Raw genomic sequence first — 21,403 nt, forward strand, 5'->3', positions numbered from 1 at the left:
TTGACAGGTATATGCAATCATGAACCACATGTTACAGTGAAAACATGTAACATTCTTCACCCCAGAAAGTTCCTCTATGGACCTTCACAGTTTGTCTCATTTCTTCTCCCCTACTTCCCATAACCATTAATATGATTTCTGTCTCTGTAGCTTTTCCTTTTCCAGAATTTCAGATATTTGAAGTCCCACATGTAGCCTTTTTTTTTTTTTAATTATTTTTTATTGAAGGCTTCCCTGGTTGCTCAGATGGTAAAGAATCTGCCTTCCATGCCAGAGACCTGGGTTCGATCCCTGGGTTGGGAAGATCCCCTGGAAAAGGGAATGGCAACCCACTCCAGTATTCTTTCTTGGAGAATCCCAGGGGCAGAGGAGCCTGGTGGGCTACAGTCCATGGGGTCACAAAGAGTCAGACACGACTGAGTGACTAACACACACAGTTTATTGAAGTATAATTGCTTTACAGTGTTGAACTAGTTTCTAGTGTACAACGAAGTAAAACAACTATACATATGCATACATCCCCCCTTTTTTTATTTCCTTCCTATTTAAATCATCACAGAGCATTGAGTAGAGTTCCCTGAACTATGCAATTGATCCTCATTAGTTCTCCATTTTATATATAATATCAATAGTGTATATATGTTAATCCCAATTCATCCCACCCCCTGCCTTTCATTTCTGATTTCTTTCACATAGTATAATCCTTTTAGGTTTGTTTGTGTAGTTTGAGCTCTTTATTACTGAATAATGTTCCATTTCTTGGTACTGTAATTTGTTTATCCATTTGTCAGTTGATGGACATTTAGATCGTTCCCAGTTTTTCGTTATGAATAAAGTTGCTGGAAACATTTACATTTTGCATATGAATATCTAAGTTTTGTGAACATACGTTTTCATTTCTGTTGGGTAAGTACTCAGGACTAGAATTGCTGGGTCACATGGTAAATGGTATGGAAAAGAGATTGGCAGTTTCCTATGAAGTGCATATTCCATTTTTGCATTCTGTCCAATAAGATTTGAGATTTTGAGTTTTTCCCCATTCTCACTAACAGTAGGTATTGTCAGGCTGCTTTGATTTTGCTATTCTGATTACTGTGTAGGTGATATGTCATTTGTGGTTTTAATTTGCACTTTTCTAATGACTAATGATGTTAAACATCTTTTCATGTGCCTATTTGCCATCCTTCCAGCTTCTTTGATGAAATGGCTCTTCAAATTTTTCCCATTTCTTTTATAGTTTATGCTTTTTGTATACAATGAAATCTTTGCCAAATCCAAGATCACAAACATTTTACTTCTAGAAGTCTTATTGTTTTAGTTTAGGTCTGCAGTTTATTTTACATTATTTTTGGCTATGCTAGGTCTTCACTGCTGCATTCAGGCTTTCTATAGTTGCAGCAAGCAGGGGCTGCTCTCTGGTTGCAGTGCATGGGCTTCTCATTGCAGGGGCTTCTCTCGTTGTGGAGCACAGACTCATGGCACACAGGCTTAGTTACTGCATGGGCATGTGGGTTCTTCCCAGACCAGGGATCAAACCCAGGCCCCCTGCATTAGCAGGTAGATTGTTAACCACTGGATCACCAGGGAAGTCCCTACAATTTATCAGAAATTAATTTTTGTATGTGATGCAAAGTAAACTTATAGGTTCATTTTCTCCCCATATAGATACCCAGTTGTTCCATAACATTTGTCAAAAATACTAATTTTTCCTCCATTTAATTACCTTGGCACCTTTGTCAAAAACCAGTTGATGATAGGTATATAAATTTATTTCTGGACTCCTTCATTATCTTCCATTGACCTATTTGTCTATCTTTATACCAGTAACACAGTCTTACTAACTAAAGCTTGATAGTAATTCTTGAAATCAGGTAGTCCTCCAACTTTTTCTTTTTCAGAATTGTTTTGATTAAATATAGTATATAAAAAGGTAATGCATAGTGATCAAATAGTTTATACAGGGATATTAGGGTCATTACATATTTTAAAAAATCTGTCATTATAATTCACCTCAGCAAACTAAAAAAAACCAAACAAATCATATGATCATCACCATAGATTCAGTAAAAGCTTTTGGTCACTTTTTCAATATCCATTCATGATAAAATTCAGCAAAGTAGAGACAAGGGGGTTGTTTAATGTATGAAAGGGTATTTTATAAGAAGCCTTTCGCTAATATCATATTAAATGGCAAAAACTTTACCCCTAAGATTGAAAATAAGGCAAGAATATCTTAATACGTCTGTTCAGCATTGCCCTTCAGATCCTAGCCAGCACAATAATGTAAGAAAAAAGAAACCGATTAGAAATGAATAATAATTATTTGAAGATGACATCATTGTGTAGGGAAAAAAATCCCAAAGAATCTACCAAAAAAAAAGCTACTTGAGTTAATGTGTGAATTTATATGGTCAGTTTATAAAAATTGTAACATCAAAAAAATGAAGTACTTAGGGATATATTATGCAAAATACGTGCAAGATTTGTATGCTGAAAACTATAAAACACTGGTAAGAGTAACTAAAATAAGACCTGAATAATGGAGAGATACATCATGTTAATGGATCAGAACACTCAGTATTGTTACTGGAGAGATGTCAGTTCTCTCCAGTTTGATCTTTAGGTTAAATTCAATTAAATCAAGATCCTCAAAAAGTATCTTTACATGAAAGGATTGAGTGAATCTATAATGGCAAAGGTGAAAAAGCAAAGCTTTTCTTAAAAGAAAGTGACAAACTGATTCTAAAATAATTTCAGAAAAATCTTTCACCTCTGAAAGAAAATGAACATGCAAATCATATTTTATTTTGTTGCAATAGCTAATATTTTTTTTCTCCCTCCTGAACCTCCCTCCCACCTCCCTCCCCATTCCACTCAATAGCTAATATTTATTGAGAATAATGTTGTTATTTTAAAGCATTTGTTTGTATTAACTCATTTAATTCTTAAAACAATGCTATGAGCTACTTGTATTATTCTCATTTACAAGATGATGAAACTGAGGCACAGAAAAGTGACTAAGGCTGAATTATAACCTAGGCTGGCTCTAGACTCCTTGCTCTGAACCATTGCCTCAGGTTGCCTCTCCTTTTTCATTTCTTTTCAGAGTACTAACGCTGAACTTCGTATAGACAGAACCTAAAGTCAGTTACTGTTGCCTTGCTGTTTGTACTGCTGTGTGGGTATTAAGAGGGGTGGTTGTAAAATGGTTAGTAACCACATTTATCATATGGTAGTTGTCACCTTTAAGCAGATACTATTCATTAAATGTATCTTAAGAAAGGATTAAGATTGGGTCTATAATGGCAAAAGCACGTTTTTCATAATTTACTTATATAATTAATTAGCATACGTGATGTGATAACTATTTTTCAGACAAAATCCATGGATTGTATGCCTTTTTAGATGTGATAGCCTACAAGTTAAGTAGACTTTAAATTTTCGGAATTTCTACGCCATAAAATTACTTTTTAGTATGTCATCAGAATCACATCTGGAACTTTTTATTAAAAAACTACTCATTTGTATCCCTCTTCTCCATTTTGATTCAGTGGGCAATTATAAATTAGAAAGCTCTGTAGGTAGCTCTGATGTGCATCTTACTTGAGATCCACTAGTTTATGAAGACAGTTGTATAGAGTATCTAAGATTTGGACCACTTCAAAAAAAATACGCTCATCAAGTTTAATAAAGGCAGGATTCTTAATTCTTATAAATGGCTATTAGTTTCATAGACATCTGTTCTGAAATTATTCTTCTTTATCCAAGTACTTTTCCCTTTTCTTCTCTCTGTGTATCTATGCATATCTGTGCTTCTACCCATCTATCAGTCAGCTGTCTGGTCACAATCAGTTGTGCCTCAGGTCTGAAATTCTGTGATTAACTATGTCCACAACTACTCCGCTTGGGCCCCCTTACACATATAGACTTTAAAGTTACTGTGAAACAGTTTCTAAAATTATTTGAATATTACATTTAGGTGTATTCTGTCGCACTTCTGTGTTGAAGTTTAGTTGACGTTCTAGGGGTTTCAGAAGTAACCTGAATGTCACTGGTTTGCAGATGAGAAGTGTAAGATCCTTGTTGTATTAAACTGACCAAGAGTAACAGAATAGCTTTAAAAGTAAAATTACCAGTGCTGCCTCTCTTAAGAACCACAGGAAATTTGAACTGAGAAGACTTAGAGATTATATAGTGTGGTTGTTATTTTCCAAGAAGTTAAATTAATCTCAGAGAGGAGGATTGACTTACCCAAGATAGTGTAACTTATCAGGTTATGGGTAAATAAATATAAAACTCAAATAATTATATGGTTTTAAAAAAGGCAGTTGAACTTTTTTTCTTTTTACAATATGAAATTAGAATTAATATGTTTACAATAAATATTTTTATTTGAGCTTTGTAAACATTTATACATGTTTTATAGTTTTTATTAGTTTCTTTTAAAATAATATTGTCATAGTTTAAAAGAAAATATTTATCCAGTTTCTTAGAGTTATAAAAGAAGGCTCTGCCATCATTTGACTCTGTTAAACTGCTTATATAAATTCCTTTTATGTTAGTGCAGTGCAACTTTTGTTTTGTCGGTGAGAAATAGGAAGCTTACAGGAAGTGTAGTCAGTCTATAGATAGGTATACAGTTATTTTCCTTCCTTTGCTTATTGTAGAGATTATAAACTATAAATTTTTTTTTTCATTCAGTTGATTGGAAAATAATTGAGCAGATTATTCTTTAGTGCCATTTTTTTAAGTTTCTCATTCTTTTTCTTGTGTTGCATCAATGATACATCTTTAACAAACTTCTTTTGTTTGTTTTTTTCTTTGATGAATGTCAGTTAAAGAGAAGTTGACTGCGGATCCAGACAGTGAAATAGCTACAACCAGCCTGAGGGTTTCTCTACTATGTCCAGTAAGTGCTAACTAATATTTGGTCTCCATGAGGTTTAGTACACATTTTCTTTTTTTTACTAAGTATTTCCAGTATTTAACAAATTCTGTTAGCTTGAAACATATCCACTTGTTAAGAGTTGATGAAAAATAAAAGATATTATGTAGTCTTAGGATTTGAAATCTAAACAAATTTATGTCTATAAAATTTTCCACTCTTAGTTATATTTAAATATTGATTATGGTTATTAGATGACTGTTTCTCAGACTTAAGTGTAAAATCTCCAAATGAGGCATGTTTATCATTTCAGTGTATTTATTGCAGTTTCATTTTATTAAATAGTATGCTTCTGAATAAAAATCTGGCCATGATTTCTCATACATTTAGCTTAACCACTTTGCCAGCAATGACTATAACAAGAATTAAAAACTATTGTTTAACCTGAATAATTGAATTGGTATGCATATAAAAATCAACTAGACATTTTTAAACCAGAAAATGAGATCAGTTTCATTCATTTGTATAAAATAAATATAATGTCTAAGTGAAAACTGGTAGTGAAAATGTTTCCAAAAATGTGTTGTTAAGGTTTGTTGCTTAACTACTTTGATGTTAGGTCCACCAATAGTAGAAGTGGTAGTTGAATGTTGCTTTCATATAAAAATACATGACAAACTAAAAGTAAGTTACATTTTGATTGTCTGTTGTTCTGTAATGAATCATTTAAATTGGGAGAAAATATGAAAAATAAGAGGACTCAGCTATTTCCTCATTTGCTGGGATTGTTCAGGCAAGTCTGATATTGAAGGCTTTTAATACTGAAATCCTACTAATCTAAGATGAATTTATTCTTAAAAAACAAAAATTTAAATAAAAATTGTTTTATTTGTCTTATATCTTAGTCTCTTATAATTTATAAAACCTCAACACAAGTGTGAAAAACACATCTCAACACAAAAAGTAATGCAGAAGTCAGTAGCTCAAGAATTAGTTTATAATACAATACAATATAAACACAGCTTAAAAAAAACTTTTGTTAAGAGAACTTCTGTTCACTATTAAGCATCTGTAAATTACAGAAAAAATACAGTGAAATTAAGGAAAACTACCAAACCTATCATTTTGTATATATCCTTCTATCTTTTTTTCCCTTACTATGGCCAGTCCTTTTTATAGGGAAAATATTTTGACTCCAGGATTTTTCTGTTTGTTTTTTGTTTGTTTGGGTTTTGGGTTTGTTTTTGTTTATGTTTTTCTGCCATGCCACGTGGCATATGGGATCTTAGTTCCCCAACCAGGGATCAAACCTGTGCCCCACTGCACTGAAAAGGCAGAGTCTTAACCCCTAGACTGCCAGGGAAGTCCCTGTATAATTATTTTAAATTCTTTCCCATGTATATGATTCAGTAGTTGACAGAACTGAAGGGAGAAATAGACACCAACACAATAATATTAATAGTAGTAGACTTTGATACCCTACTTTTGGTTATTGATAGAACAACCAGACAGAAGATCAGTAAGTAAGCAAAGAGCCTAATCAACACTGTATACCAATTGGACCTAACAGATATGCTGCACCCAACAAAGCAGAATATACATCCTTCTCAAGGGCACACAGAACACTCTCTAAGATAGAGCATGGGTTAGGCTACAAAAGAAGTCCTAACAAATCTAAGATTAAAATCATATACAATATCTTCTTTGATCACAATGTGATGAAAGTAGGAATCAGTAACATGAAGAAAACAGGAAAATCCACAGACATGTGGAAATTTAATAATACATTCTCAACCAATGAATCAAAAGAAGAGGTCACAGGGAATTTAGAAAATATTAGAAGACGAAAATAAAAATACGGTATACCAAAATTTACAAGATGCAGCAGAAATAGTAGGAAGAGGAAAGTTTATAGCAGTAAATGCTTACATTAAAAAAGAAAGAACTCAAATCAACAACCTAATCTTGTACCTCAAGAAACTAGAAAAACAAACTAAAGCTGAAGTCAGCACACAGAAAGAAATAAAGATTAGAAAAGAGATAAATGAAATAAGACACTAGAAAAACAGCCCCAAAAAAATCACAAGACTAAGAGTTGGTTTTTGAAAGATCAACAAAATTGACAAGCCCTTAGCTAAACTAAGAAAAAAGAGGAAAGATTCAGATAGCTGAAATTAGAAATGAAAGAAGAGACATTATAACAGATGTCACAGAAATTAAAAGGATTATGAGACTGCTGTGCCAACAAATCCTGAAAGATGATGCTGTGAAAGTGTTGCACTCAATATGCCAGCAAATTTGGAAAACTCAGCAGTGGCCACAGGACTGGAAAAGGTCAGTTTTCATTCCAATCCCAAAGAAAGGCAATGCCAAAGAATGCTCAAATTACCGCACAATTGCACTCATCTCACATGCTAGTAAAGTAATGCTCAAAATTCTCCAAGCCAGGCTTCAGCAATATGTGAACCGTGAACTTCCTGATGTTCAAGCTGGTTTTAGAAAAGGCAGAGGAACCAGAGATCAAATTTTCAACATCCACTGGATCATGGAAAAAGCAAGAGAGTTCCAGAAAAGCATCTATTTCTGCTTTCTTGACTATGCCAAAGCCTTTGACTGTGTGGATCACAAGAAACTGTGGAAAATTCTTCAAGAGATGGGAATACCAGACCACCTGATCTGCCTCTTGAGAAATTTGTATGCAGGTCAGGAAGCAACAGTTAGAACTGGACATGGAACAACAGACTGGTTCCAAATAGGAAAAGGAGTATGTCAAGGCTGTATATTGTCACCCTGTTTATTTAACTTATATGCAGAGTACATCATGAGAAACGCTGGACTGGAAGAAGCACAAGCTGGAGTCAAGATTGCCGGGAGAAATATCAATAACCTCAGATATGCAGATGACACCACCCTTATGGCAGAAAGTGAAGAGGAACTATAAAGCCTCTTGATGAAAGTGAAAGTGGAGAGTGAAAAAGTTGGCTTAAAGCTCAACATTCAGAAAACGAAGATCATGGCATCCAGTCCCATCACTTCATGGGAAATAGATGGGGAAACAGTTGAAACAGTGTCAGACTTTATTTTTCTGGGCTCCAAAATCACTGTATATGGTGACTGCAGCCATGAAATTAACAGACGCTTACTCCTTGGAAGGAAAGTTATGACCAACCTAGATAGCATATTCAAAAGCAGAGACATTACCTTGCCATCGAAGGTCCATCTAGTCAAGCTATGGTTTTCCCTGTGGTCATGTATGGATGTGAGAGTTGGACTGTGAAGAAGGCTGAGCGCCGAAGAACTGATGCTTTTGAACTGTGGTGTTGGAGAAGACTCCTGAGAGTTCTTTGGACTGCAAGGAGATCCAACCAGTCCATTCTGAAGGAGATCAGCCCTGGGATTTCTTTGGAAGGAATGATGCTAAAGCTGAAACTCATGCGAAGTTTGGCCACCTCATGCGAAGAGTTGACTCATTGGAAAAGACTCTGATGCTGGGAGGGATTGGTGGCAGGAGGAGAAGGGGACGACAGAGGATGAGATGGCTGGATGGCATCACTGACTTGATGGACGTGAGTCTGAGTGAACTCCGGGAGTTGGTGATGGACAGGGAGGCCTGGCGTGCTGCGATTCATGGGGTTGCAAAGAGTTGGACACAACTGAGCGACTGATCTGATCTGATGCCAACAAATTAGATAACCTAGAAGAAGTAGATAAATTCCTGCAAGCATATAACCTACCAAGACTGAATCATGGAGAAATAAGAAATCCGAACAGACTTGTAACTAGTGAGGAGATTGAAGCAGCAATGAAAAACCTCCCAACAAAGAAAAGCCTAGGAGCCCTTGGCTTCAGTGGAGAATCCTACCAAACATTTAAAGAAGAATTAACACCAAGCCTTTTCAAACTCTTACAAAAAATTAAAGAATGAACACTCCCAAACTCATTCTTTGAGGATAGTGTTACTGATCCCCAAAACCACACACAAAAAGACAAGACAAAATGAAACAAACAAACTAGAAAACTGCATACCAGTATCCCTGATGAAACAAAAACTTGCAACAGAATTCTAGCAAACTGAATTCACCAGTGTATTAGAATAATCATACACCAAACCGAGTGGAATTCATAGGTGGAATTATAAGACTTGTTCAACGTACAAAAATAAATCATTGTAATAGAGCACATTAACAAAATGGAGAACAAAACCCACATCTCAGTCAGTATAGAAAAAAATTACAAAAGCATTTAATAAAATTCAACACCCTTTCATGATAAAAATACTCAACAAACTAGAAATAGAAGGATGCTTCCTCAAGATATGAAAAGCCATATATGAAAAGCCCTCAATGAGGATTATACTCAGTGTGGAAAGACTTGAAAGTTGTTCCTCAAAGGTGGAGAACATGACAAGGATGCCCATTTGCACCACTGCTGTTCAATATAGTACTGGAAGTTCTAGCCAGAACAGTTGGGCTGGTGGTAGATTGGAAAGGAAGAAGTGAAATAACTTCTGTTTTCAGATGACATGATCTTTTATGTAGAAAACTCCCCTTAAGATTGCTCAAACAAACAAAAAACTTATTAGAACTAACAAAATTATAGTCAAAATCAACACAAAGTAGCAGTCAAATGTTAGTGGCCTCTTCCCTGGTGGCTCAGTGGAAAGAATCCACCTGCCAATGTAGGAGACACGGGTTGGATTCCTGATCAGGTAGATCCTACATGCTGCAGAGCACCTCAGCCCGTGTACCACAACTGTTGAGCCTGTGCTCTAGCACCTGGAGCCACAGCTACTGAAGCCTGTGCGCCCTAGAGCCAGTGCTCCACAAGAGAAGCAACAGCAATGAAAATCCCACATGCTGCAGCAAAGAGTAGCCCCCACTCACCCCAACTAGAGAAAGTCCAAGCAGCAACAAAGATGCAGCACAGCCAAAAATAAATAAATAAAATTTTAAAAAGTTAATTGTCTTTCTGAAAAGAACTAGGTGACCAAACTGAAAAGGAAACTAAGAAAGAAAGAAAGTGAAGTTGCTCAGTCGTATCCAACTCTTTGCGACCCCATGACTGTAGCCCACCAGGCCCTTCCATCCATGGGATTTTCCAGGCAAGAGTACTGGAGTGGGTTGCCATTTCCTTCTCCAGGGGATCTTCCCGACCCAGAAATCAAACCTGGGTCTCCCGCATTGTAGGCAGACACTTTACAGTCTGAGCCTCCCATTTACTATAGCATCAAAAAGGATAAAATATTTAGGAATAAACTCAACCAGGGAGATTGAAAACTATAAAACATTGCAGAAATTCAGAGAAAATAGAAATAAACAGACATCCTATAATTATGGACTAGAAAACTTAACATTGTTAAAATGTCCATACTACCAAAGTGATCTACAGATTCATTGTTGTTCCTATCAAATCCCATTGGCATGTTTTACAGAAATTTAAAAAAAAAATCCTAAAATTTCTATGGAATCTCAAGGGACTCTGAGTAACCAAAGCAATTTTAATGAGAACAGAGTTTGAGCTCTTCCATTCCCTAATTTCAAAACATGCTAGAAAGCAGTAGTAATTAAGATGGTATCAGATCAGATCAGATCAGTCGCTCAGTCGTGTCCAACTCTTTGCGACCCCATGAATCACAGCACCCCAGGCCTCCCTGTCCATCACCAACTCTCGGAGTTCATTCAGACTCAACGTCCATCGAGTCAGTGATGCCATCCAGCCATCTCATCCTCTGTCGTCCCCTTCTCCTCCTGCCCCCAATCCCTCCCAGCATCAGAGTCTTTTCCAATGAGTCAACTCTTCGCATGAGGTGGCCAAAGTACTGGAGTTTCAGCTTTAGCATCATTCCTTCCAATGAAATCCCATATAAGGTGGTATAGTATTGACATAATGATATTAATAGATAATATAGACCAGTGGCCCAAAAACAAATTCTTACAGCATATATGATCAAATGCCTAGGAATGCCAATGTTGCATAATAGGAAAAAGTCTTTAAACAAATGGCATTGGGGAAAACTGGATATTCACATGCAAAATAATGAAGTTGGACCCTCAAAATTAACTCACAATGGATTTAAGATCTAAACTATAATACCTTTCATTGTTAAGAAACATGGGGGAAAAGCTTCAGTTGAATTTGTCAATTACCTCTTGGATATGACACTAAAATCACAAGTGACAAAAGCAAGAACAGACCAACGGGACTGCACCAAACATAAAAACTTCTGCTTCTCAAGGGAAACCATGAACAGAGTGAAAAGACGGCTTAGGGAATGGGAGAAAATAATTGAGAATTTTATACCTGAGAAGGGGTCAATATCCAGAATATATAAGGAACTTCTGCACCCCAACAGCAAAAAAAGAAAAAACCTGATTAAAAATAAGCAAAGGACTTGAATAGACCTTTCTCCAAAGAAGATACATTGATGGCCAACACCACACAGAAAGATGTTCAACACTGCTAATCACCAAGGAAATGCATATCAAAGGCACAGATGAGATAATCACTTCATGCCCATCAGGATTGCTCCAATCAAAAACAGAACAAGTGTCAGTAAGGGTGCCACAGATACTGGAACCCTTGTGCACTCTTGATGGGAATATAAAATGCTGTAGCCATTATGGAAAACAATATGGAGGTACCTCAAAAAGTTAAAATGAATATGTGATCCATCAATTCATATATCTAAAAGAATTCAAAGTAAGATCTCGAAGAAATAATTTGCATAACCACATTCATCACAGTGTTATTCACAATAGCCAAGAGGTGGAGGCAACCCAAATGTCCATCAAGATGTGAACAAATAAAATATGTATGCAACATGAAAAAAAGGAAATCCTGTCATACGCTACAAGGTAGATACACCTAGGTAATATTACAATAAGCAAAATAAACTAGTCCCAAAAGCATAAATACCGTATGATTCCATGAAGTATCTAAAGTAGTCAAAATCATGGGAACAGAAAATAGACAGTTACTATGGGCTGGGGGGAGGGCTTCAGTGGTGCTAGATGAACAAGTTCCAGAGATGTGTCGTACAGTAGTGTGAACATAGTATTATTGAATTGTACACTTGAAGGTGGTTAAGGTGGCAGATTTAATTAATGTTAAATTTTTTTGTACAATGAAAGTTAGTGGCTGGAGGGACCTGGGATGGATTCTTAAGTTAATCAGATGTTATAATAGACTAAGGTGTAAAGGAATGTGGTATTTTTTAACATTTAGAAAAATGGTTCACAGTCCAGGTTAGTGAAGGGCAAGAAGACAGTTTTTTAAGTTGTATACCTATCATACCCTCTTGCTTCCAAACACCTATTTATCCACCCTCCCCTTTGACATGATTTCTTGCCACCCTGTTCCATTATAAAATACCAGTTTAGAGAATATGAGAAATTTAGGAATGTGCATAAGCTTCATTTTCCATTTAAATCACTGGAAAGGGTCTTGTTTTTTTGCATTCTCATTTTCAAAGTGTTTACAGTTGTGCTAGTATATATGATGTTTATATTGTTTAACACTTAGATGAAGCATTTTTTTGTATAAATAAGCACTACAACATGAATCTTGATGTTCTTATTTATAGAACTAGTTTTGAATTTAATAGTTCAGGTGATCTTTATATTAGTACAAAATGCTAATCATGTTTTGCTCCTTGTACCTCTTAATTTAATGGGCCAACTTTAAGTTTTTCTTTCCATATCCCCTTTTTTAGTTTCAGCAACTATAGCAGTTCATTTTAAATTGACTTATGCTTTCAAAATTCAGACTGTAGGGAAAACAACTCTCTGTATATAATCCATAATTATAATACTTTTATGGATTTCTATTTGACCTAAGAAATAATACCTTTACAATTATTCTGGAACAGTAATGCTTATATTTTAGGTTTTTTACTCTAAAAAGTAACACTTTTTAATGACAACTCATCTATATATCAAATTTATAGAATAATAAAAGATTTGTTCCCTTTGAAATATGTAAATATGATGTCTGACTGTGCATTTGAATTGCCCAGTTGTGATATACACAGCTCAAAATAAATGAGTTTCTGTTTGTGTGCTGTTTAGCTAAAGGCAATGAAAATAATTAAAAATGATTTTTGTTCTTTGGGAATTTTTTAGTTTTGATTTATTAAACATTGAACTGGAAGAATATTTGTGAACCTGCTTAGTGAGGTACTCCCTAGACCTGTAAACTCAAATGCAAATCTCTTGGAATTGATAGAAGAAAAGGAAAAAGAAACTCTTTGAAGATTTATTCATGAAATACTTATGATAATGATAATGATGAAAAAGTTGTAAAAGTCCCAATTTCACACTGTTCTTTTCTTTTTACAAGGGAAAAGTACATATATTGTTGATGTTTTTTAGAGTCCTTTTGGTATAAGCTGGTTTGAACTTATATCTAAGTAGGGTATTTTCTTTTTCTCTTGAAGTATCCTCAATTACTATTATGTTATAATAAGATTAGTGGCTTTAGAAAACTTATTTGGGAGTTGTTTTCAAAGTGTTTATTTGCAAATGATGCAAATGTCCATCCCATCCCATATAGGGAAAAGGGGTTTGTAATTACAAGATGAAGATGTTTAAAGCTCAGCTTCCTCTCTGAAGTTAGAGACTTAAGTGTCCACTCTAAGATAAGTATTTAGAATTTAGTGATTGTTTTTAAGAGTCAGGAATATGAGGGTTATCACGTAACAATTACTCTGTAATTCTTTGAAACGAGACATTTGTGTAACAGCTAATAAATTGCATTTCAAAATGAACTTCTTTCTTGTACCTGTTTATACATGTCCTTCCTGCGCCATTCATGTAGCAGTGTTCCTTAAAAATTCTGTAGGTAAACTTGTCAGTGTGGCTGATCATAAGGGCTTGAGAGTTGCTCTCCCAATGAAAAGATGAACTGACAGCTGGGAATTTAGGGCTAAAGGTATGTGAGATGATGGTCTTTAGAGAATAATTGCTTTTCAGAGTATAAGTTCTACAGCCTTTGCTTGGATTCTGAAACAGTCTTTGTATCTTATCTTCTTATCCACTGTCTTTGTAAACTGTCAGAAGTAGCCTACTAGTTATGCAATTACCTGAACCATGTCTGTGATTACTGTATTCATCTAGAACCTCTCTGCTTAGTTTTAAGGCAGTGGTAAATATACCTACTCAGTAGGAACTTGTACTTCCCAGATAAGTTAAGGCCTGAACTTTAGACATAAAAATTTAATTTAGCACCACCAACTAGATCGTTTTGGGAAAATGTTTCTAGACTAATGTGGTATGTCTTGGCTAATGGTAAATAGGTGGTTTTTTTGTTATGAGAGCTCGTTCTGTTTATGTGTATGCCTTTTCATCAGGTACTTAGGTAAATCAAATCATAAAAATTAAATAGAAGTGTAGAAGGGAAGTAGTGGAATAGTTCAATACTGTGTGAGCATAGAAGAGAAGACTGACTAGGCTGAGGTTTGAGTGGGTCTCCTGCTAGCTCATAAAGTGATTTGAAGTAAATATGTTTCTGTACTTTAATTAATAATGGGGGCATATATTGAGTACTTACTATGTGTTAGACCCTGTGCAATTAATATAATTTAGACCCCCCAGTCTTATGGTATAGATGCTACTTTTATTCCCATTTTAGAAAACTAAGGCTCAGAGAGACTAAATAACATCCAAAATTCACACTGTAAGTGAATGGTGCCTCCTAGAAACTGTCCAGCATGCACAGCTGAAGCCTGATCAGTACACAGGACCATCTTCCTGCTGTATATGTAGCAGGTACATTTCCTAGTGCTGAAGATAAGGAGATGAGCCAGATGTGTTTCTTGGAGGAGGAGAAACACATAAATAAACAGCGTGATCATATGCAGGGTGGAGTTGGGAGCACAGAGGAGGAAGCTGTCCGTTTTCTCTGTATCCTTCCTGTTCATACTTCTGATACTATACACTGGCATTTCTCCTTTCTCAAGATGATGGCACATTCTGGGTCCTTGTTTATTCTTCATCATTACATCCTGTTGAAGTAAGGGGGAAGCCATGTTCTATCAGAGATAGAAAGAGAGGCCCGGCAAGGTTAAGTGCCTTTCCTAGAGGCACAGTAAGTCACTGGTGCCAGAACAATAATTCAGGACCCCAAATGACAGTTTCCTTGGTAGACTAGGAAATTGCACATTTCCCTGAAATTCAAAACCAGGAATCTTTTTTTTTTTTCTTATTTAACTTTTATACTTTTCAAACCTTTATATTTTTCAAGCTCACAAATATGTGTGAAAATCTTTTCCTAATATTTAGGGGGAAAAAATATGGTTATTGAAAGTAGGTGACTTCTATACTATATGGGCACTATGACCTCTGGGGACCCTGCAGTGGTTATCTGGCTGAACTGTATGAAGTGTCCTCCATGCAAGGAGGTGGTGATATGGTAGCTCCCTGGGCAGGTCTTGGGACAGCTTTTCTGCTTTGGGCCAAAGCTAGCAGTTCAGACCAAATGAAGCAGATCTCATTGTTCATAGGACAGACTCGACCTGTGTCAGCAGAAGCACTGTTTGCAGGGCAAGAAGAGCAAGTCTCATAACGTGCCAGAGATGCTAGAGGTCCAGAGGTGTTTGTTGAGTTGCCTGTGATGGTACCCAGTGAGGGAAGAGAGTGCAAACAACTGGCTTTGCTCAGAGCTGCCATTAGGCAATTATGCCAAACGTGGGAGTGTTTATTGTTTTGACCTGTGAATTACTCTCATTCAGAGATCAGGTTGATTGTATCTTGAGCATTTAGTAAGGCATTCATTTTTCCTTTCCCAGTACCTAGTAAAGTGGTTCTTTTTTGGATTCGGGACTACCCTAACAATTTGGTGAAAGCACTCTTTGGAAAAATGCACACATTTATAAGATTTTGTGTGTAATTTCAAGGGATTCATGGTCTTTCTCCCTAAAAGTGGATCTGTAAGCTGTGAATTGAGGGTTATAAGCTGTGAATTGAGGGTAAATAACCTCTGCTGTAGATTTTCCATAGTCTCTGTATTTTAATATCCAAAGAAATAATAGTAATTTTTAACCTGTAGATGTTTTACAGGAAGTGTGTTGAGAGTAGACACAATATGCTTTAAATCAGAATACATGCACATTGTGTTTGTTTCAGGAAAAACTTAACAACGGTTGTCTAATACTTAACTTTTGTCTCCCTCTTTTAAAGCTTGGTAAAATGCGGCTGACAATTCCATGTCGGGCCCTCACATGTTCTCATCTGCAGTGTTTTGATGCAACTCTTTATATTCAGATGAATGAGAAAAAACCAACTTGGGTTTGTCCTGTCTGTGATAAGAAGGCCCCATATGAACACCTGATTATTGATGGGTATGTCAATTTAAAGTTTTTCCTTGTACTTCATAGTAACCATCTATTACAGTTTTGTTACCCATCAGGTTTGGGATTAAAATTCTATAGATAGTGGTTTCTGAGTTATATATTTTTAGAATATTCATGACTGTAGAAATCTATATTTTTTCTAAGTAATTAGTATTGTGAACATTTTCCCTTTTTAACTATGTCTTCTTGTTTTGAAGATACATGCCTCACTGTCAGTGCCTCCTGACATTTACCATTTTAAAGGACCAGTGGTTCTGAGCAGTGTGTAGCTTACACCTTTTCCTAACTGACTCCATCTGTCCCTAGACATGCAGACCTTTCTAGAGGAAGAATGAAAGAATTGCGAAACTCTGTTTACCTAAGCTGACCAAAAGTCGGGCTGTTTTTGGAGATTTTCTGGTGCTTCATTCACTATATGGGCCTACCCCCTGCTGTGTGGGCTCCTAAAAATGACCAACACACTGACTAGCAGCTCTCTTTGTTTCTGTTTCCCCTAAAACACTTGGCTTTGTCTTTCTTCTCCATCTAGAGCATTACAACAGTTACTTTTTTTTTCCTGACATTCCAGTGTTTTATCTGTCCTTCCACACATCTTCAAATATCTTTTTAAATTTTCTCCTGTTCTCTAGCCTCCTTTTTTTTTTCCTTTTTCCCTCTGAGCAAAAATAAATTGTGAAAAGAAAAAAATATATTCTTGATATTTCCTGTGCTCTCTAGCAAAATGCTTAATGTATCTTATCTATAGTATTTGAGGAAACAAAGGAGCCAGAAGGTATAACATAAGGAATGGAATACATTTAGCAATACAGGTGTAACCCAGAGCTTGAAAGGTGCCAGACCAATCATATGGGGGAAAGTAAATGTGTAACTTAAATGTTGTATGTTTAATTTTTCAGAGATGTCAGTGATCACTAATAAATTGAATAATATTTTACCAGCTCTGTATATTACATAACTTTAGATGCCCCCATCAATTGGGATTTTTCTTTCTTATTATAATATCCACACATACATACATACTCCTAAAGAAAAATTGGAAAACGCAGGAAAATAAAAAGATGTATTCTGATTTTTATTTTCCCATAATTGTGATTATACAGTATCAGTATTTTTTATCCTTTGGTTTCGTTTAACATTATAACCTAAGAATTTGATCATTCGTGTTACACATTTTGGCAAATCTCATTTTTTAGTATCTGCATGGTATTTATCAAGGAGTTCTATCTTTCAGTACATATCTTACATGTATTTCTACAGTTATCGAATAAGATGTGCTTACTGTAGGCAGTTTGGATTATGTTGAAACGTTTAAAGAAAAAGAATAAATATCTTCCATGTTACCTCTCAGAGATAACCACTATTTATATACCACTCACACACAGAATTTTGTTTTTGAAATACAGAGTTTTCTTTCTTTGTCCTCTTCCCACTTACTGTGAACATTCACCACCCCCCCTCATGTTATGTTTTTTTAAATCTCTGGAAACCTCATTTTTCAGTTATGTAATATTTTCTTGCATAAACCTACCATAATATAAGTAACTATTTTCCTATTTAACCCTAGATTTTAAGAACAAATAATACCTTGTACTTTCTCATTTATACTTGTACAAAAAATAGGTCTGAATGTTTTTTGAACAGTAATTCTAATAGGTCTTAATTTAGAATGTGATATTCAAAGGACAAATTGTTTTTTATAGCTTGTTTATGGAAATCCTAAAGTACTGTACAGATTGTGATGAAATACAGTTTAAGGAGGACGGCTCTTGGGCACCTATGAGATCAAAAAAGGAAGTACAGGAAGTTTCTGCCTCTTACAATGGAGTTGATGGTGAGTGTTAGTTTTCCAAAGGGATGGTGCAGTCTCCTTGCTCTTTTAAAGCCTGGTTTTCAATATTAAAACTCAACTTTTTTAAAGAATATTCATAATTTATGGATAACACAATAACTCTTATTAAATTATTGATTAAATGTTCAGAAGTAGTGAAGCTCTTTTTAAATTCACCTTTTGCAAGTTTTTAAATTTTTGTGTATGAGGTTTCAGAGTAACATAATTTAATAAGCTTTTTTTTTGTAAAGTCATGCTTTTGAAATGGTATCCTTTTAAATTTTTAACAGACTTGATATAGGTTAGTGAATGTTCTTTTTTCATTTGCATTTTTTCTCTAGCTTTTAGTATGTTTTTGCTGTAAGGAAGCGAAAGTATTACCATAACATTTCTCAGTGTATCAGGTAATGTACAGGGAAATGTGTAACGTGTGAATTTGCTCTCAGACTGTTTTTATTGTGAGGCGGACGTAACATTTTGATTCTCTAACTCAGGATTATTAAAAAAAAACATCCTTGACAATCTATACTAGTAGTCTTGAGCTTAGAGGAGTAGAGCCACGATTGCTCTTTTCTTCTTAGGCCCCAGCAGTATAACTATAACTGATAAAGTCTAAACTGTAACTGACAGACTAATCCATAGGCTGAGGGAAAAAAAGAGATATCACAGGACTTTTTTTGCCTTGTGTTTTGATTATTCCCTCCTAGGATGCTTAAGCTCCACATTAGAGCACCAAGTGGCTTCTCATCACCAGTCTTCAAATAAAAGTAAGAAAGTAGAGGTGATTGATCTAACCATAGACAGTTCATCAGATGAAGAAGAAGAAGAGCCATCTGCCAAGAGAACCTGTCCTTCCCTGTCTCCCACATCGCCACTAAATAATAAAGGGTAAGTGCCGAGATCTTTTTTTTTTTTTTTTTTTAAGTCATTGTGAAAGTTAATTTTGAAAATAGGATTAAAAGATCTGCCAAATAAAATGGTTATGCACCACTGTAAAACAGTACAGAGAATGAGTTGGATTGTTCTCAGTGTATTTCTTCAGTTCACTTCAGTTGCTCAGTTTTGTCCGATTCTTTGCAACCCCATGAATCGTAGCACGCCAGGCCTCCCTGTCCATCACCAACTCCCGGAGTCCACCCAAACCCATGTCCATTGAGCCAGTGATGCCATCCAACCATCTCATCCTGTGTCGTCCCCTTCTCCTGCCCTCAATCTTTCCCAGCATCAGGGTCTTTTCCAGTGAGTCAGCTCTTTGCATCAGGTGGCCAAAGTATTGGAGTTTCAGCCTCAACATCAGTCCTACCAATGAAGACCCAGGACTGATCTCCTTTAGGATGGACTGGTTGGATCTGCTGACAGTCCAGGGGACTCTCAAGTTCTCCAACACCACAGTTCAAAAGCATCAATTCTTCGGCGCTCAGCTTTCTCCACAGTCCAACTCTTACATTCATACGTGACCACTGGAAAAACCATAGCATTGACTAGACAAACTTTTGTTGACAAAGTAATGTCTCTGTTTTTTAATATGCTGTCTAGGTTGATCATAACTTTCCTTCCAAGGAGAAAGCGTCTTTTAATTTCATGGCTGCAATCACCACCTGCAGTGATTTTGGATCCCAGAAAAATAAAGTCAGCCACTGTTTGCACTGTTTTCCCATCTATTTGCCAAGAAGTGATGGGATCGGATGCCATGATCTTAGTTTTCTGAATGTTGAGCTTTAAGCCAACTTCTTCACTCTCCTCTTTCACTTTGATCATGAGGCTCTTTAGTTCTTCTTCACTTTCTGCCATAAGGGTGGTGTCATCTGCATATCTGAGGCTATTGATATTTCTCCCTGCAATCTTGATTCCAGCTTGTGCTACCTGCAGTCCAGCGTTTCTCTGCATAGAAGTTAAATAAGGAGGGTGACAATATACAGCCTTGACATACTCCTTTTCCTATTTGGAACCAGTCTGTTGTTCCATGTCCAGTTCTAACTGTTGCTTCCTGACCTGCATACAGATTTCTCAAGAGGCAGGTCAGGTGGTCTGGTATTCCCAGCTCTTTCAGAATTTTCCACAGTTTATTGTGGTCCACACAAAGGCTTTGGCATAGTCAATAAAGCTGAAATAGATGTTTTTCTGGAACTCTCTTGCTTTTCTTAAGGGGCTGGAATAATGCATTAAAGGGGTCACTTGGGTATGATATTCATCATACCAAAGATGGTTCTAATACAGTGTTTCTCAAACTTGAGTATGCATCAGAATCACCTGAAGGGCTTATTAAAACACATTGTTCTCCTGTCCCCCCATGTCTGATTCAGGAATAGGAACAGAAAGTGTTTGGGATTGAGCTTGGGTCTCCTGCATTGCAGGCAGATTTTTTTTTACCGTCTGAGCCTTAATGAGTTCTCAGGTGATCCTAATGCTGGTCATAGGATTTTAAATATTTACTCAAACTACAAAGTGTATGCTGTGAAATTAACCCTAAGCAGAAAGCAGAGAAGTGAAAGTGAAGTCGCTCAGTCATGTCCGACTTTTTGCGACCCCAGAGAAGTATCAGGTAAATGCTTTAAACCTGCCTCAGAATGTGCAAGACTGGCAACAAAAGTTGTCCAAGACTTACGCTGCAGTACACAGAGCTTTCTGTTTTGCAGGCTCATTTCCCATACTTCCATTAGTCTCACGTCAATAATAATGTACCTTGGTTATGCCTCAGTTCACTTCATGAAACGTTACTATCTGCGTTATGTAAAACACCCTGTGCTAAATGTAAGTGGTAATACAGTGAATTAGTACAGGCCCAACCTTAAAGAGTTTAACATTTTGAAGAGGATGGTAAAATAAGTAGTGGACTATGTAGCCATACTCTTAAAAGACTGTTAGTCTCTTGAGACACTTCGGAGATTCTCAGCAAAGGGCGTCTTGTGTTGCTGAGGCACAGTTGTAGCACACAAGAGGTAAATCTAGAATAGATGTGAGCCCTTTTAGGTATATATCAGGAGAGTTATGTGGCCTGATGTAATTGAATAGGAGCTATTTAGAAAATATTCCAACAAACTAGTGCCTGAAGGAAGAATTTAAGTGAGAGGAGGAAAGTCTGCAGAAAGCATTGATACAGATTTCAAGGTTTAAGAAAGAAAGTTAACACCAGACCAAGAACAGGTACTTTGATGCTTGCAGTCAGATTATTTTCAGGCTTGATACTGTTTGATGAAATAAAAAGATCTTCTATTTGAGTATATTTGTAGTTACATGAAAGTTGAAGTTTCAACATTAAAAGAGTACAATTGTGATAAATGTAGCTCCTCTCTTGTTAGAGGACTTTGGCTATTTCAGGAATCTTTATAATACAACCAAACAT

The 21,403-nt window shown here is 36.1% G+C and overlaps 1 protein-coding gene across 2 annotated transcripts in view; it reads left to right on the top strand.

Annotated features, from left to right (window-relative positions):
* The window catches only part of PIAS1 (protein inhibitor of activated STAT 1), a 128,078-nt gene that overhangs the window by 97,261 nt on the left and 9,414 nt on the right, over positions 1-21,403 (top strand). For both annotated transcript variants that reach the window (XM_019968181.2, XM_070796967.1), the window contains exons 8-11: positions 4,836-4,909; positions 16,060-16,220; positions 17,933-18,063; positions 18,768-18,948. In XM_019968181.2, coding sequence (XP_019823740.1) covers positions 4,836-4,909; positions 16,060-16,220; positions 17,933-18,063; positions 18,768-18,948 — 547 coding nt within the window. The remainder of the gene's footprint in view (positions 1-4,835; positions 4,910-16,059; positions 16,221-17,932; positions 18,064-18,767; positions 18,949-21,403) is intronic.

Source organism: Bos indicus, chromosome 10, assembly GCF_029378745.1.
Source record: "Bos indicus isolate NIAB-ARS_2022 breed Sahiwal x Tharparkar chromosome 10, NIAB-ARS_B.indTharparkar_mat_pri_1.0, whole genome shotgun sequence".
Lineage (NCBI taxonomy): Eukaryota > Metazoa > Chordata > Mammalia > Artiodactyla > Bovidae > Bos > Bos indicus.